The sequence below is a fragment of the Morone saxatilis genome, unplaced genomic scaffold (genome assembly GCF_004916995.1).
Source record: "Morone saxatilis isolate NCDOM2014 unplaced genomic scaffold, NCSU_SB_2.0 Contig15, whole genome shotgun sequence".
In the NCBI taxonomy this organism is placed as follows: Eukaryota; Metazoa; Chordata; class Actinopteri; family Moronidae; genus Morone; species Morone saxatilis.
Window position 1 is genome coordinate 12,949,814 of NW_023339707.1, and position 17,017 is coordinate 12,966,830.

The 17,017-nt window shown below is 38.8% G+C and overlaps 2 protein-coding genes across 2 annotated transcripts in view; one reads left to right on the plus strand and one right to left on the minus strand.

The window, feature by feature from the left end:
* Positions 1 to 11,012: 11,012 nt before the first annotated feature.
* On the plus strand, positions 11,013 to 12,967 carry tac3a (tachykinin precursor 3a). The gene is made up of 7 exons (XM_035656982.1): positions 11,013 to 11,111; positions 11,519 to 11,634; positions 11,734 to 11,833; positions 11,995 to 12,024; positions 12,133 to 12,186; positions 12,324 to 12,390; positions 12,720 to 12,967. The coding sequence occupies exons 2-7, from the start codon at positions 11,533 to 11,535 to the stop codon at positions 12,736 to 12,738; spliced, it is 372 nt and encodes a 123-aa protein (XP_035512875.1). The 5' UTR covers positions 11,013 to 11,111; positions 11,519 to 11,532; the 3' UTR covers positions 12,739 to 12,967.
* Positions 12,968 to 13,077: 110 nt separating this feature from the next.
* c1galt1a (core 1 synthase, glycoprotein-N-acetylgalactosamine 3-beta-galactosyltransferase, 1a) overlaps positions 13,078 to 17,017 on the minus strand; it is a 4,863-nt gene continuing 923 nt past the window's right edge. The window contains exons 2-3 of the mRNA XM_035656989.1: positions 15,928 to 16,592; positions 13,078 to 14,334 (exon numbers count right to left, since the gene is read on the minus strand). Coding sequence (XP_035512882.1) covers positions 13,984 to 14,334; positions 15,928 to 16,592 — 1,016 coding nt within the window. The 3' untranslated portion in view covers positions 13,078 to 13,983. The remainder of the gene's footprint in view (positions 14,335 to 15,927; positions 16,593 to 17,017) is intronic.

Below are 17,017 nucleotides of genomic sequence, written 5' to 3' on the forward strand. Positions count from 1 at the left end.
CGTGGTCGGGTGTCCTGTCCGAAGAATGTTGGTTTTTCTTCCCCAGATCTGCTGTAAAACCCTGGGCGCGGTCTTCGTGGTGGTTGGGAGCCGGTGGCGCGGCGGCAAGGTTTTTGGCGGGGTGTTTGGTCCTGAGCGCTTTTGGGTGGGTCCGGCCCTGGCCTGTGCATTCGTTGGAAAGTGGGTGGGCCCCGTTTAGGATACGTATGTGGTTTCGTCTGGCGCTTGAAAGGAAGCGTTGTTGTCTTCCGTGTCGTGTTGTTGCGCCGCGTCGCTTTGTCTGTTGTCCTGTGTTGGGCCTGTGCGTCTTTTGCCTTAGGTCGCCCCGTGCCGCCGCGGTCCTCTGTTTTTGCTCTGCTGAGGAAATAAATTGCATTGCCTGTTGGACCTTTTCCCCTTTTTTTTTATGAACAGAGTGGTTGGAACTATTTTTGAGGTAAAAACGAAAATCACAGCCGCGCAGGGATAGTGTTCGGAAACGAATACAAGAAGGAACACAATGTGACAGAGAGTAAAATGCATAGTGTCACGACTGGAACTAATGCGACTAGAACCCAAATGCGCGACGAACTCTCAGAAGCGGAAAGTTTTTGAAAATAGATGCCGTTTTTCATTGAACTAACAAAATCAGGCTCTAACGAGCTAGGGGATACTAGGACTAATCGACACAACAGGAAATCACTCTTTTACACGAGGAATATTTACTAAGACTAAGAAGAACAAACAGGATGAGAGGTCGCTTCTGTACGAAAAGAATACTAAGGAACTAAGAAACAGGAACGCAGAAAAATCCAGCTTCTTAAACACACAAAAGTGACAAACAACAAGACCTGGCACAACATGGCAGTGGCATGGAGTAAGAGCCGGCTGGTTGTCTGGGACAGCGGATTGCGACAAGACAGAAACTGGCCACGAGGACAGAAGGGAGACGGGACGGACGTTTGTATGTTTTATATTTGTATTCCTCATCTCTTTGTAAATATGCCACCCAGTGTGATAACAATCTAGGCGTTGTAGACCATATGTTGATCCTATGGGGGGTGTGTGTGTAGTCTCGTTGTGTAATAATAATATAGTGTCTCTAATAATAATGTGGGATATATTTTAATACTTGGTGTTCCAATTGAGGATGCAGACAGGAAGTGCGAACCCAAAATAAACAGGAAATCACAAGACAACATAGACACGAGACAAACTGACATGAATTCTAACTTAACAAAGTTTTCCTGGCCATGCACACATAGTTACAAGCAACTTTTTTTTAGCTAACAAGTGCAAACCTCAGCCTTAAGGACGATTTTTCCCAAACGCTCATGCCTTTATTGTACTCATAGCTTGTTTACTGAGGCTTTGGATGCTACACCCAGATTCATTTTACCCGATCAGTGTTTTACTTTTAAGCGTTTTATATACATTTTAATGGAATCATAGATGCCATATCTACAAAGGATATAATAATAATTTTTGTGTTCGCCACTTCACAAATTTGTCATTGTGACTGTCAATCGTTATGTATTTCCAACTTATCTCCTTTCCATTCTGTTCAACTATACGTTTTCAGTTATTCTGGCTGATTGGACCTCCGCTCAGGCTGAAGTTGGGCAGAGCTATACTGGGAATTGACCTTTTTCACAGCAATTTTCTCTTTTTATAGAAGAAAAATAACATTTAATTCAAATTCCATTAAGTGCCCTAGTAGGTCAGCATGCAGAATACCAGGGTCCTGAAATTATTGTTATTAATTGCACCTGTGCTTCTCCTGCAATGACATGTCAAAACTTCCACTAGTTTCCAATTACACACCAATTTAAAGGATTTTTGAGTATGTAGTTCACACTGAAAAAGTGCAATCAGGGGCAAATCAAGAGAAATATTCATGGGGTGACAAGGTCACTGGGGACTTTAAGGGAGGTGCTTAGGGATGCAAAAGCTACCCCTAGTATTGCCATAGCACCCACTAGCACCCCCAAGAAGTATCTGGGGCTTATTTATATTTTAAATTTTTTTTAAGTGTGAATACTATAACTCATACTTGAAAAATAAAAATGAATAAATACATTAATAAAACAAATATTTTTTTATATTAAAAAACACAGTATCTGTTGATCTGATCTGGTCAATAGGTGCAGCATGCATTTAACTTTTGAGTCAAGTTCTTGTTAGTCAGAGCGCATTTGTTTATATTTGCCTGTTGACGCACAGAAAAACTCTCTCTTGTGATCTCAGAACATGACACTGAAATGTGCACTTCCTGCTTGTGTGCAACGCTGTCTCTGGCATAATTGTGTGAACTTTTATTCAAAGGTGTGTTTACATAGGCAGGCTTGTGGACATATATCCATTGAGCTGAATATCTAGCCTTGTATTTAACTCTAATGACATTTTAACTGTCATGGAGCTCCCGGTACTACATATGTCTGCGTAGGCCTGCATGTGTTGGGGGAGATGACTGTGGAAAGCGTCGCAATAAACCCTAAATTTCAAAGCACCCCCACTGAAAAGTTGAGCAGCCCCGTAGTACCAGTAAAAGAAATTCTCTGGCACTGCCACTGGGCAGAAATATATGGGGAAAATCACAGAGAAATGAACATCGGTCTGTGCAGTCAACATCAGAGCAGTTGCTGCGCTTAGCTCCAGGCTTTGAGGAACAGCCGGTGCATGCGGGGGGAAAATGGCAGACATTCGCAAAGGTAGCTCTCTGTCATGGATGGAAGTTAGTAGTTAGTCCCCTGAAGTATATATGGATGGTGGTGAGACAGAAAAAAAGTTCAAACTTTGGCCAAAATTACTTTTGCGTTCTTAAATTTAATTGGCTGTGGCATTACAAAGTAATTGTTTGATTAATGTACATTGGGGGACATATTACATAATGTCTTGTACGTTTTAAAAGATCATGTATACTAACAGCAATATATGACAATTAGTATATAGTGCATACAGTACCATTGTATGGAATTAAGACACAGCAATAAGAATTATAGGGTGAAGAGATTAACTGAATATTTCTGTATACACCTATGCAATCCATGGGTGTGTAAAGGTTTTAAAAGGTTACAGACAAAAACATTTTGAATTATGATAGCAGGAAAAGCACAGGTATAGCTAATAATGCCATTAATTACACCTGTGCTTTTCCTATTGTAATAAGTCAAATATATATTTTGCTACTTATCTACAGTAATTCATCAGTCTCCGTCCAGTTGCCTTTCACCCTGTATTTCTAGATGCTGTATTATTATAAGCAAATCAAAGTGCATTCATTATGATCAGGACATGGAACTGTCAGATAAAGATCTCATTATACAGTCATGCCAGATTCTTAATGAATTATAATGCATGTTATTATCAGATAGTGATGAATAACAGGTTTATAATGTGCTTCCCTTGCTCACAATAGACTAAGTGTCCTCCTCCTAGTATCTTATCAGTTTTTATCATACTTGGCCGTCTCTGACATCCTCTGGCTCAGACAGTCACTGTTTCTACAGTAAGTGAGGTGGAATAAAGGTGTAGTCCATCCATCTGTCATGTCAATGACAACCCTCAGTTAAGACAAACCTAAAACACAATCCATAATTTTACATGGACTGAGCAATTTGGCCTCATGTCTAGCGTGACAGACATGGTGCCAGCTGTGTTTACCAGGACACCGTGTGTTATGAACATAATCACTTTACTAGCCCCTGCCTGCCTGTTATGGATGGCACTTGTCATTTACAGAGGGGAGCCCAGGGCCATCAGTCATCTCTATGTGCAAGTGTGTTTCTGTATGAGTGTGTGTGTTGAGGGGGTGGGGTCGGTGTGGCTTTTATTTGTCTGTCTGTGGCTCCATGGAAGACAGCACGGTAAAAGCTCCTCACACATAGTCAGTGAACAGAAAAAAATGGAAATGCTGCACTGGGAGCATGCACAATTACACAGTCAATTACATCAGAAACATACCTAAATCGTTGTCAGTTGTGAGTTGCTGTTCATGTAAATATGAATGCACAAGCCAAATTCACTTATATTGTACACCTTGACAGCTACAGGTACTCAACAAAATAGTAAATAAAATAATACAATAGACACAAACTTAATCAAAAACAGTAGGAATAGGGCTTTAAATTTACAAAGTAATCTACCAGTTTTTCATTGGCCAGCACAGTGTGTTGCAGAATGACATCACATTACGTTCTGGCAAAAGTTGAGTTAGGTTCAACTTTTTTGCTGGAGTCCTCTGCAGTGGCACCCACGTTACTTCAATAGAGTGGTTCCATTCAAATAAATGAGGGGCCACATTTTTTCTAGCAGGGCTAATGTCAGTCTGAGCACAGCCTTCCAGGCCACAAATTAGGATTTCTTGGCTAATGAACATGAATATGACAGGCTTATGTCTGGGCAGCAGAACACACTCTAGGCACAACATTAACATATTATCACCTTGTAAAGTTGCAAACATGTTTCATTTATCAAACACAGAGCAACATTAGCATTTATTTGGAGTAGTGCGTCATGTGAAATATAAGGCTGCTAAATGCTCCACTATGTTCAGCAGCTAGTCTTAAACTTTTTTGTTTTTGGTGCTGTGTATGTAGTTTGCAGTTGACTTATTAGAGTTTTTACCTGCTGCAGCAAAAAACCAGGATGTTGAGAACCACAAAAAATAAAGTTGCATGCAATAAAACCAACAAAATTAAAACACATTGCTCAACCCATCTACGGTACACAAAAATGTACTCACCAAACACTTGGGCTATTTTTCTTTCATCAGGCTGGTGAGGTTGTTTTTTGGTTTGTCATCTGACTTACAGATTATCATAAATACTTTTCTGGGTTTGTCACTACAAGTGACCCCTTCAACATTAAATTAATTTTACCATTGTTACAATTAAAATATGTATTAGTGCAGTTTTTAAGTACTTTATAATTTTTTCTACACCTTGTGAATCTCAAATTTGGTATCACTCAAATCCATAATATTCAAGAATCCATAAACCTACAAAACCTGAAGCTATTCTGATGTCACTCCACAGAAGAGGCATCTATTTGTGTTTTAATGACGGCTTGAGCTGGTGCTGTTAATAGCTGCTTTAGCTTTGCCTTCAAGAGAAACACAACTGTCTTGATATGTCAGAATTGATCAATAGCTGACCCCTCATACCGTGAAAGCAATAACATCTGTTTCTTGAAGGTAATGCGAACAGCAAATTAGGTGAGTGCTCCATGAATAATGTGTTTCATTGACTTGGTCTCCTGTGAAAACAGACAAAGTGGAGCACAAAAATGCCAGCGGTCATCCACGGCTAAGTTTTTTATTGTCTCTGAAATTACCTTTATGCAGGACTCACCTTTGGTCTAGTCTTATCATTTCGGCAATAAATAATAAGTACTTTATGTTTTAAAATACAGCAATCATGAGCATACAGTGGGCATCTGCCAATGGTAGATCAGAGATTTAAACCTCTTAAAGCTTGTTATGTATCTAACATTGAACATACTCACCATATCAGTAAATAAAGAGCAAAGCGCTAATCTAACGCCCTCAGGAAATGACTGAGGTTATTGCTGTAGAAAATAGCTCAGATCAATGTTGCCTATTGTATTTCCAGCACTGTCATGGGAAATTTTCCACATTGTGTCATTGGTATCTGTCACATCACAGCTGAATAAAACATTTGCAGTTTGTTTTGTGTTTGTATGTTTATGTGTGCGTTTTTACTATCTCTTTAAATTTTCATGCTGTCATTACTGCATGTATGAATGTATGAAGTATGAAGTATGCTCAGATGTATAGACACATGCAGACACAGAAGAACACACACACAGCAGGAAGTGACAAATCACAAAATCCCTCAGATCAAATGTTCAAATTCAATCAGAGGGTGAATAATGCAACCGTGAAGTGTTTCATGGTTTCCAATTTGGGCCTCAGTCACTAAGTTGCATACTTTGATGGCATGATTCCATAATTTCCCTTGACACAATTTTATGAGCAGGCGGGACAGAATGAAATAAGCAGCAGAGAAAGGTCACGTCCCCGCACAGTCAGTCAGTCTAATATTCAGGTGTGATGGAAGCTCAATTGCAATATTGTCGTCTCTCACTCAGGCAGTAATGAGCTGCAGTATAAACCCTATGTTACATCTCTATCATCCACACAGAACTCCAAAAGCAGACACCTTCCACATGGAATCAACACAAAACGCCTGGTCTCAAGATGGTTTTGACTCCTCAAGAAGCACCAATTTTTCAGTGACTTCTCAGGTATGCTAACAAAGCTTCTGATTGGTTAGCACACCAAGTTCAGCCTAAGCTGGTCCAAGCTGTTATGTTTAAGACAGTACTGGCCTATTCAAGCGTTATTTATGAGGTTAGAAGCTCTATTTACATTCTTTCAGTAAGCTTTTAAAAAGGAAGAAACAGTTCTTTTAGTCACAGTGATGGGATTTTGAAGGATAAAAAATGTGTTCTATATATGTACTGAACACCTCCTCAGCAAAACTGTTGGTTGTTGGCTACATAATGCAACTTAGTGGAAGAACTGAATATTAAGCATTTGTTGTTGGCACTGGATCCAGACATAAACATTTAGATTTCAGTGTAGGTTCAGGAAACAGTCAAATAAATTATTCTAATTTCTTCATCATAGAAAATCTATGCCTCTTCAACTATCAACTACTACATCAGCTACTGTGTTCACTTATTTGTGTCCCTAGTTGAACAATATTTACATGGCTGCAAATATTACAAATCCAGTGAGTTTCTGCAGGAATACAATAGGTTAAATACTAATTGACAATATTCAAACTGATGCTAAAACAAAGCTCTGAGTGGTAACAGTAGAGCACATCTCATCAAAGCAGAAAAATGGCAGCATTCAACACCCCTCTGCAAATGAAAAATCTTGATATCTCAGATATGATAATAAATTGTCAGATTAAAAAAGCAAAACTCTTTGGCAAGAAACAAAAAATCCTCAACAAACTTACAATGCCCCAAGTTTGTCTGATTTATAATTCTGCACCTCTTCGGGGCAGAAAACACATTTCTAGGGTCGAAAACACAACTCAAGCATCTGATTGCACCCGTTTTGTCAACAACAGTGCAAATACAAGGATGTAGGCAGGACACTGATTGCATCTGTGATGAACAGGATGATAATGTATCTTGAATCTAGAGTATACTCACTGCATGATGAGTAGAAAATAGGCAATACTGATACAAGACAGACCATAACAGTCTCCCAATCTAAGAAAAGAGAGATTCAAGACCCTAAACAGCATCAGAGAGTCTTATTTTCTGCCATAGACCTCAGTGCCAACCATCGTCACTGAGAGAAGATTAAAGGGGACAAAAACCTTTTGACAAGAAGGGAGCAGGAAAACACTTTTAGGAGCTCTTTGGAAAACACTGAAAAAAAGAATGGGTTTTGGTCTGGTGACACTACAGCTCACAGTTTCACATACACAATGTGATCTAATGCAAATAGACTTTCAAAGTATATCAGCATCCATGCCAGTCTTAAAGAAGCAGCCTTCAAATTAACATTTAGATGGAAGTGACATTTCAGGACCTCACAAGTCAGGGATCAGGGAGGAGTGGGTGGAATAAAAAAAATGCACCCATCAAAGTCATTTTGCATGCCCCAAGGAGAAGTATAAAGTGGACTCTAAATTAAATCCCCAAGATTAGATTAGAGCCCATTAACTCAATTATTGACAGGTGTTTCTTACGATCTACTATGGAGAGGCCTTGAATCGTCTAGATCTACTTATTTTTGTCTTCATGTCGCCACAAGCAAAAGCAAACAGCAGGGCTGTTTTTCCTCTTACTGTGTTCACACATGCAAAATCCCCTTTGGACTTATTGGCCAGAGATTCCAAGCTGTGCTCCCAACCCCAGCCTGTATACAAATATAGATAAATCTGCACCCTGAATTTTCTCACACATCTTTGCAATCTCACTTTCTGGACTTCTCACCTTCGCACACTCTCCTTTTCTTTCTCCCTCCGGTCACTCATTCTTTCATAACATCTCCCCCATATGAGGGCTGTCACATCACTGTCCCCTCTCAACTACAGGGTGGAATTTACTTTATCTTCTCCCTCTCAGGCTGTGAAAGCCTGCACAAATGGATGATTGGCAACTCCATTTGAGACTAGAGAAGAATAACAGTGTGACTGTACTCCAGGCTCTATCTGCTGTTTTCCTCCACCGGATACAAAACTATACAGAAGAATTAATTTGTATTTTCATGTCCTCAGATGGACTTCCAAACAAACTGAACAGCTAGACTGTGTTTTCAGGCTTACATAGCTTTTGAGGCATTCTACAGTCTTACCAATGTTGGAGAGTTGTGAATTAAACAAAACATGATATGTCCACAAAGACACACATACAGGCAGAAAACACATTTTGAGTCTCAGTCTTTTTTAAATATCTCTTTCTATCTATGTATTCCACAGCAAGGTTATCTCAATCTTTTCAGCCTGTTGATTCAATAAGCGAGTACAAGAAAAGTGGGATCAATGGGCAGAATTATTGAATTAAACTGTTGGTAGGGGTGAAACCAGGGGAAATTATATATGAACAAAGATGCTGACAGCCTGCTCCTTACATACATGCTAATAAATTACATTATTACATTATTACAATATATTAATTACATACTTGCTAATAAATGCTTAAGAAACATCTGAGTAGGACAATGATGATGCCTAATGATATTAAATAACTTTTTTAAATATCTGACCAGTGCAAAGGAAGACTTAAATGTTTTCAAGTGGGAAGTCTAACTTGTCACACTGATAATGATCAACGTGACGCAAATCTTTCATGCATTTTTCACACACTCCTTCATTCGCATTCATATTAAATGATCTTAGCATGAAGCTGAGCTGTGTCTTTTTACTTTTGTCTTTTCTCATATTGATCGACCTATAGCCACCATGGGCTACCTGCTGTTAGTGAGCCAACCGTGAACATTTAAGATATAGGGAAAGACATTGTCCAATTACCTTCACAGCTGTCCGCAGATCTGAGGGGAGCTCACACATAGTGAGGGTGCAACAGCTTTCCCTGTGAGTGAGATGCCGGGAATGAATGACATCCAAATGCAATACAGAAGAGGATGTGTGTCATATTGTTAGGCAGTGCGCAGGGCTGTGACTACCTGTGATGTATAGCAGGATGTCCATCTAGCCCTGCAGTACATCCAACCCAATATCAATTTGCCTTTTTGTTGGATAAGAAACTTCCCCTGCCACGGCATGTTGTGGATAAACAGCCCCTGGCACTCTTTCCCTCTGCTCTCAGTCCAAAAACAGGGTCGCTTTGATTAGCAAGGGGGATAAAAAACACTCGTTAATAATGTAAAAATGCAATTAACGACTTCCCTACTTCTGTCAGATCTCCCACCCCGAACCCCTGCACTGCTGCAATACCCCCCACACTACTACATACAGGAACAGGACAAATATGGAAATAGGAAGTCATTACTAAAACATAGCTGTGTTAACCTTTTGTGAAATGCACTATTTGGATTCTTGCCTGGTGCTTTGTTGTTGATGGCATACCCTCTGATAGCAGGCCTCAGTCTCCAGAGGCCACAGGCATTTATATCTTCAGTAGTTCCGCCTGTCCGTTTTACAGCTATGATCTCAAACTTTGCTTTGCTGAAATATTCATGCTTGTTTGCATTCTGAACATGTGCAGAGACACCAACACGAGTGCAATTGCTTGTGTAATTGCAAGAAAAATGATAGGTTCGGTATGAGCACTAAATCAGACTTGTTTTCAGCTGCTGGTGATGTAGGGAAAATATTTTTTCATGATACACACAAATACCTTGTGGAGATTTACATCTAAATGTTAATCCCCAGCCTATGTTGAAGTTGTAGGTAATTATAAAGTATCTTTAGTACAATGCTAGACATAAATCTGTCAAACAATCTGTGCTTATACAAGTCACAAGAGTGACATTTCATCTCAGCACCTGTCAGAGCCGTTTAGGAGAGAATTTAGCAGCCATGAAAAGTGACCCTCTGAATCATGTGTTACTCATTGTGTCAATACTTGTATGAGTATCTGTCTGTCCAAACAACACATCTGGATTTTAGTCTGTCTGTCTCCTCAGTGGTTGATCTTGATTTGTGTTTCTCAAATCATATATTAAAGCGTTTTCTTTTGTACAATAAAAACTCACCACATATTAAGTAGAACATGCCAGGGTGGAAAAATTAAATTGTTATTCCATGAACTAAAACCTGCCCAGAGGTAGATGGACCAATGTTTGTTTTCATTTCACATTTTCTGTATGAATAGGTATTGGGCAGTCACTTACAAACACACAGCCGTGCAGCCTATCTAGTCACATACATCACAGCCATCTATAGTGACATGCAGAGGCAGCTGCTATCTATATAATTACTTCCTAAAAAGATTAGTATGTTGTATGACAGTGTTCATGTCTACTGGTCAATGGAGTGAAAAGACAACTAGAGGAGCATGTGAGCATGGTGGCAAAGAGATGGGTAAATGAGACATACTGTGTGTACTTTCAACACACAAGTTCAGGTTTTAACTCAAACAATAGATCAGCAAGGATTAAGAACATGTTATGTTTATTTATCCCGTTCTTAGCAAAGGCCAACTGAGGTTGGAGCCTAATCTTTAAGAAAAAAATCCCAAATATATTCAAGACTGGGCTCGCGTCCACGAACCTATGTCCTATTGACGTTGCCTGGACGTTTGTTGTTATTTCTTGTTGTTGTTTTTTTTATGATGAGAGTGCGTGCGTGTTTGGTGGGGGGCAACCACTCTCAGCAGCATCATGATCATCAATGAGTTGGCTACGTAGCCTTCAGCACTAGTGATGGCAGTGCGACACTGAAGCTTCATTTGCCCATCACTATTCAGCACAACGTGATAAAAGACACGATACTCCACCTACGCTCCAGTTGCTGATTGGCTTTACGCAGGTATCCAGCTATTATTTATTAGCACCGAGGGTGGACGCTTCATTTATCCTGAACGGATCTCACTGCAGGATCTATCCGTTCCCACTTTACTCTGCACCAGGGCGCACGCAGCAGACTCTTTTGCCAATTTATCTGCTCGACAGAAAACAGGTAAGGAGAAAAATACTGTACTTAAGTGCTTAAGTGAAATGTTTATATATATTCTATTTTCAATAGCTTTTCTGTCTCTTTTCTGTTGAAGAAGTGGCTTTAAGTGGGGATGGAGAGGAGACACTGGGGGACTGTGTGAAATCATTATAGTAGTGTCTTTTCTTTCTTTGTTGAATACATAAAAGATAATCAAAACAATGTTTACTAATTACGTTAAAAATAAGTCCCATGGACCATACCTCTGTAAATCTTACACCATGCGCTTTTACGCACCGGTTACGCAGCAGGTTTTGCGCTACAAGTACAATTAGAGCGCAGTACTTGATGAAAGGGCGATTTTCAGCGATGTTTTTGCCTTAAAGAAAACAACCTAATAAACAAGGGTAACTGTGAGTATTCTTGCACAGGTGGTGCTGAAAAAATGAGGAGAGGTCTGATGCTGGTGCTTCTGTTCCTCGTCATGAAACTTCGATACAGCCAGTCCAGATGCGAGGAGCCCGGATCGCGCAGATCAACTTCAGATGTAGGTTTCCTGGCGCGTAATGATCATGTGGATTTTCAAACCTTCAGACTGTTAACAGAAACTCATTATTTTTCCTTCTTTTCTTTTCCATAATTGCAGCAGAATTTAGGTTTAGACAACCTCAAGCGGAACATCCTGAAGAGGTATAGTGATTTGGATTATGACAGCTTTGTGGGTTTGATGGGCAGAAGGAATGTCGGTGAGTTCTCTTTATTGTAGTAATAACAATAACACTATTATTACTATAAACTGAAGATTAAAGCAAAATTGATTTTTTTTCTGGTACATTAATTTAGTTAATATATTTCTTTTTCAAATACTATTTAACAAAGCGTTTTTTTGTCTTTTTGATTTCATCAGATGCAAACGCTGTAGAGTCACCACAAAAAAGTAAGACCTTTGTGATTTGGTAATGATATAAAGTGGTTGCTTTTTTTAAGTTATTTTAAATTTCATGAAATAATATTAATAGAATAATGGTTCTCATTCTTTTATCAGGAGAAATGCATGACATCTTTGTTGGTCTTATGGGAAGGAGAAACTCAGAGCCTGGTGAGTGTGGAAATTCACAAAAGTCAAATATCCACAATAGCCCTATTGGCTTTTTTGGGGCATTCAGATTCATATCTTTTAGTTTTCTCTGGTGTTCATCATATTGACAATATATCTAGTAATGTCTACTCTCACAGATAATGGTCCCTGGAGGAGAGAGTATCCAGAGAGGAGAGGCATTTTTCTCAACAAGTGCAGGCTGAGGTGAGTGCCTCTTCTTTTTCATTCAGTAGATCCAACATTGAACAGTCTCCACTTGGAAAAAATAAAGTTAACACTTCACCTGAATAATAAAGTATAAAACCATATCAGACAGAGGAGGTTCTTAAGATTCCTTGCTGTTCAAGGTTTAAAGTCTTAAAAGCACTGCTGACATAAATGCCAATTTATATTATGTTTCTTCTGTACACTTTTTATTTTTAAAAAGTAGATCTATAGTTGGCTTTATTTTAATAGTGTATTAAATAATTGATTTTACACATTTAAAATGCATGAGTGTAGTATTAATACATGTATGATGTATTTTGTTGCAGGTTTCTTCAGGGGCTGTAGACATTCATATGGAACTCTCATCTGGCAACAATGACAGAAGATCACAAACAATGAACTAAATGTCTGACGACTAAATGATCTACCAGCTGGCTTATGAAAGTGACCATAAACTACACAGATTGTACTTGTTTTATCTGAAGACAAAACATAATTAGAAGTGACAGCTGATATTTTTCCTTATCATGTATTTCTTTTTCTTCAAAGTTCAAAATAAACATAATTTTTCTATACATAATTTATTCATTTAAAACATTGGTGCATTTTCCAAGAGCTGTTTGTGTGAGTCATGCTTCAAAGCTTGGCTCTAGTGCAGACAGTAATGTTCAATCACACCTGCTATAATGTTTACTGTTTACTTTACATTACATAAAATGACTTGGCAAGAGGGATTCATTGGAGTTTTGTATAATACTGTGTTCATCAAAAGCTACAGCGATCTCACACAGAAGCACAGGGGGTTTCAAGTACGCACTTCTCAGAGCATCTAACATCAATCAAAAGGTAAAAAGAAAATACATTTTCACAGCACAGTTGTTTCTTTTCTTACAGAAACGAAAATCATATCACTGCTGGCTGTGGATTTAGAGTCTGCATTAACTATTTAAATGCAAAGGATTCAAAGGGAAATTAAAAAAAACAAAAAAGTAATTCCAAAGTCATTTTGCATTTTGTTTCAGAAAGCCAATTTTTTTTTAAATAATTAAAATGGAACAGAAAAGAAAAACCATCAAAATCAGATTTAACACCAGAAAAGCAAAGAGGCCATAAATAAAAGAAGCTTAAGTTGTGACAAACACTGTCATGTGTTGCTGCTCTCCATTTCAAGAAAAATAAAAACAGAATTAAAAATGTTAAAAAAATCTTTCAATACATCTGCTACTGTATTATTGGCTTCGATCAAGTACTTGTAAAACACATTAAAATTATATTCTATGTGCCTCTTGCATCATTCCAAGCATACATATGTGACTGTGACATTAAAATGCTGCTTTAAATGATTATGTTCAATGTAAATAATCTAAACTAATTGCTTATCGTGGTTAAAAGATAACCATAAAGAGCTGCCACTGAATTATTGAGATTTTACCCACTCACACTGAGCTCTTACATTGTCATACTGACTAGAATATACTGTGATCAGATTAAGGAAGCCCTGTCAGAAGAAAAACATTAGTAGGCCAACATACTGGTTAATACAGCTCTCTGGCATAGTCATGCACAGACAAAACCAGCTAAAACACAGAATCAGCGGTGCCTGCCTTGTGTAACTGCAGTCCTGTTCTCAGTGACACCAGAGTTTAGATCGTCTTTCCCCCCTTTCTCTGACTCCGTCTCTGCTTTAGTTTGGTTTCCACTAACAAAGAAGGCTGAAGTTGTGTGAATCCTTCCATCTGTCACCTCTTGCACCCCTTTAAACTTCGCCGTCACGACTGTCTGAGAGAGTGGGCCGAGGCTCAGACTCTGGCGCAAGCGGGGCCGGTAGCGTGGCCTGTAGCCATACGCTCTCAGGTGATAGGTGTAGTACTCCAGTGTGTACATCAGCTCTGCTTCTACATAATGGAAAGATACTGCCAGGTCAGAGCAGCACTGTGGACCCTGGGGAAGAACAGCACACACACACATGCATATTTAAGATACAAGTTAGAAAAAATGATTTAAAAAGCCATTCATTACAGCGACATTATAACAAACTTTAAAGATGCTGCATGTAGAATTGAACAATTATGAGACATATAAACAAACAAAACCAACTGTCAAAAGGAGTGGCCGCCTCTATCATCCAACACACTGCAATCAAATCTTAGAGGTGTTACTGCACAAATGTACATCACTTTACAGAACAAAAGAGAAATTGATTGTTTGAAGTACAAAGAATAAGCCTCTGCCTGTTAAATAAAGAGAAATAACTGGGGAGAAAATCATGTAGGAATATTTTGTATGCAAACAATATTATGAGCAAATATGGTCTGGTCTCCATTTTACAAACTGGTAATCCCATTTTTGCGATTACTAATAAGTCATTGTAAAAAAAAATAAAAAATCTAAAAATTATCCCTTCTTCTATAAAAATGCTACATGTAACACCTCTCATGTGTTTTCATTTACAAATACTAAAACCAACAATATCTTAGTCTGTTCCTTCCAGTTTATGTAAAAAAAAAAAAAAGGACTATTTCCTAAAACAACTGGGGTCTCTTTTTAGAAAATGTTACTCAAACAGCAGTTAATGGTGAATTTGTTGGGGACTATTTTCAAGAATAAAGAAGCTCATCAGCCTTATCCTTAAGTTCTTTGGCCATATTGTCATATGTTGACAGTTCTGAAACCACAAATTTCCATTTTAACAGTCTGATAAAAAAAAAAAAAAATCCAATTACTTTGATATTAAAAGTGAATTTGTTTTCTTGTTTCCCTCTCAAAGACAGAAGACAAAGCAGCTCCACACACTGGCAGGCAGTGTTTGACAGGATCAGCAATGGAACTGTCTCATTTTAATTGCAAATTACAATAAATTAGTTTCATCATCAGCGACAAATTGACCAATTTTCCTTTTGTTGACAGGACATTGTCTCTGCTGCAATCATCTACTTTAAAATGAACTCATTTCTGTTTCGATTCACTCGTTCTATGCAGGGGTCAGGTACGGAATTTGAAAGTGCCAGATAATGACATATTCATTTATTTAGTTATTATCTCCGTGATGAGTCATTTATATCAACACCTACATTTTGTTTAATTCATTAAAAGCAAAATAAACAGAATACTGCACACGATTCACTTTCAGTAAGGAAATAGGTCCCTACTGTACATTTAATAATAAAAGAATAATTCTCTCTCTTGAGTTGCAGATGTACACTAATGTTATTAAAGGATTTAGAACAGGTTCACCCCCCTCAACAGCATGTCTTCCTAATCTGACTTGCCTCTTTCTAATAAGGCTAATCCACTCCACAGGATGTCTGTCTCACCAAGAAACCATAAACCACTTTGTGATTTTAGTAATGGTGCCATTTTAGGCACTTTTAGGCATTTTACCTTTATTGGACAGCTTACAGTGCAATTATATGGTATGCACCTTAATTCTTAAGCACGGGTATGATATATATGTTTTCTTTTAACAATTTTACCATACTGTAGTGCCATTTCACAACACTAGCTCATAAATAAAACAGAAGTGAAGGGACTTGCCTCAACAATAGGGTAGTAACAATAGCTCCAGTACCAGAAGCTCTTGGAGAACTTGCCAGTTAGATGGTGCTCTGGCACAAATGGGTGGAAGGTTTCTCGATGCAAAGTATCTCTAGAGTCCCCCGCCACAACACCCATCTTCTCCAAACACTGCCCCAGTGCTAAGTCCTCTACAGGGGTGGTGTGTGTGCAAACTTTGGTCCGAAAGCCTTCCACAAATCTTTTGAGGGCCTCTTTGCTAAGCACATAGCCTGCCCCTCCACTCATGTAGCCTTGCTTGGTGTAAGGCTTGAAGCGTTTGCCAAAGTAGATGGGCTCTTCAGGGGTGTGGTTGGACAGAATCCAGCGCAGGTTGTCCACCACCACGTAGGTGTCGTCGTCTGCTTTTAAGAACCAATCCGCTTCATTTGCATGGTGCTCGTAGACATAATGGAAGGCTCGAATGGTCTTCCAGTAGAGCTGGTCACGGCCCTCCTTAGTGCCCAGGCCCACAGTGGGGAAGTCTGGGTCCTCCACGGAGCTCATGAACACCACCACGTTGCAGTGACGACTCCAAGTGGCCCTGACATGGCGGGCTCTGCTCTGCAAGTTATATGGCCCTGTCATCACCCAACAGAGAACACGTACCTTCTGGTACAACACATCTGCCACCCGACTGTCCTCATCTAGAGGGACACAGCAAACAGTGCAATATATAACAATGTTAACTGGTGTGCAATTGAGCTAACCTTAAACAAGAGCACCACTTCTCCCTATCCAATCAGTTTGCTCCACATTTTTTATTTATTTTTTTATTTTTTATTTTTTTTTAGTTCCTTTCACTCCATTTTGGTACGTGAATGTTACAGATAAGTAAGAAAGACATCAAAGACAAGACAATGTATCTTCCAGTCTATTATCTTACCTACATACATAACATATATAAATATACACCGATCAGCCATTACATTATGACCACTGAATAATACTGATTATCTGGTTATCAAGGCACCTGTGGGTGGGATATATTTGGTAACGGGTGAACATTTTGTCCTCAGTTTGATGTGTTAGCGACTTTGATAAGGGCCAAATTGTGATAATTATGACTGGG

Coding starts and splice junctions, on each gene's coding strand:
- tac3a (XM_035656982.1), top strand. CDS start 11,533: ATGAGGAGAGGTCTGATGCTGGTGCTTCTGTTCCTCGTCATGAAACTT. Junction 11,635..11,733: donor CGCGCAGATCAACTTCAGAT/GTAGGTTTCCTG, acceptor CCATAATTGCAG/CAGAATTTAGGTTTAGACAA. Junction 11,834..11,994: donor GATGGGCAGAAGGAATGTCG/GTGAGTTCTCTT, acceptor TGATTTCATCAG/ATGCAAACGCTGTAGAGTCA.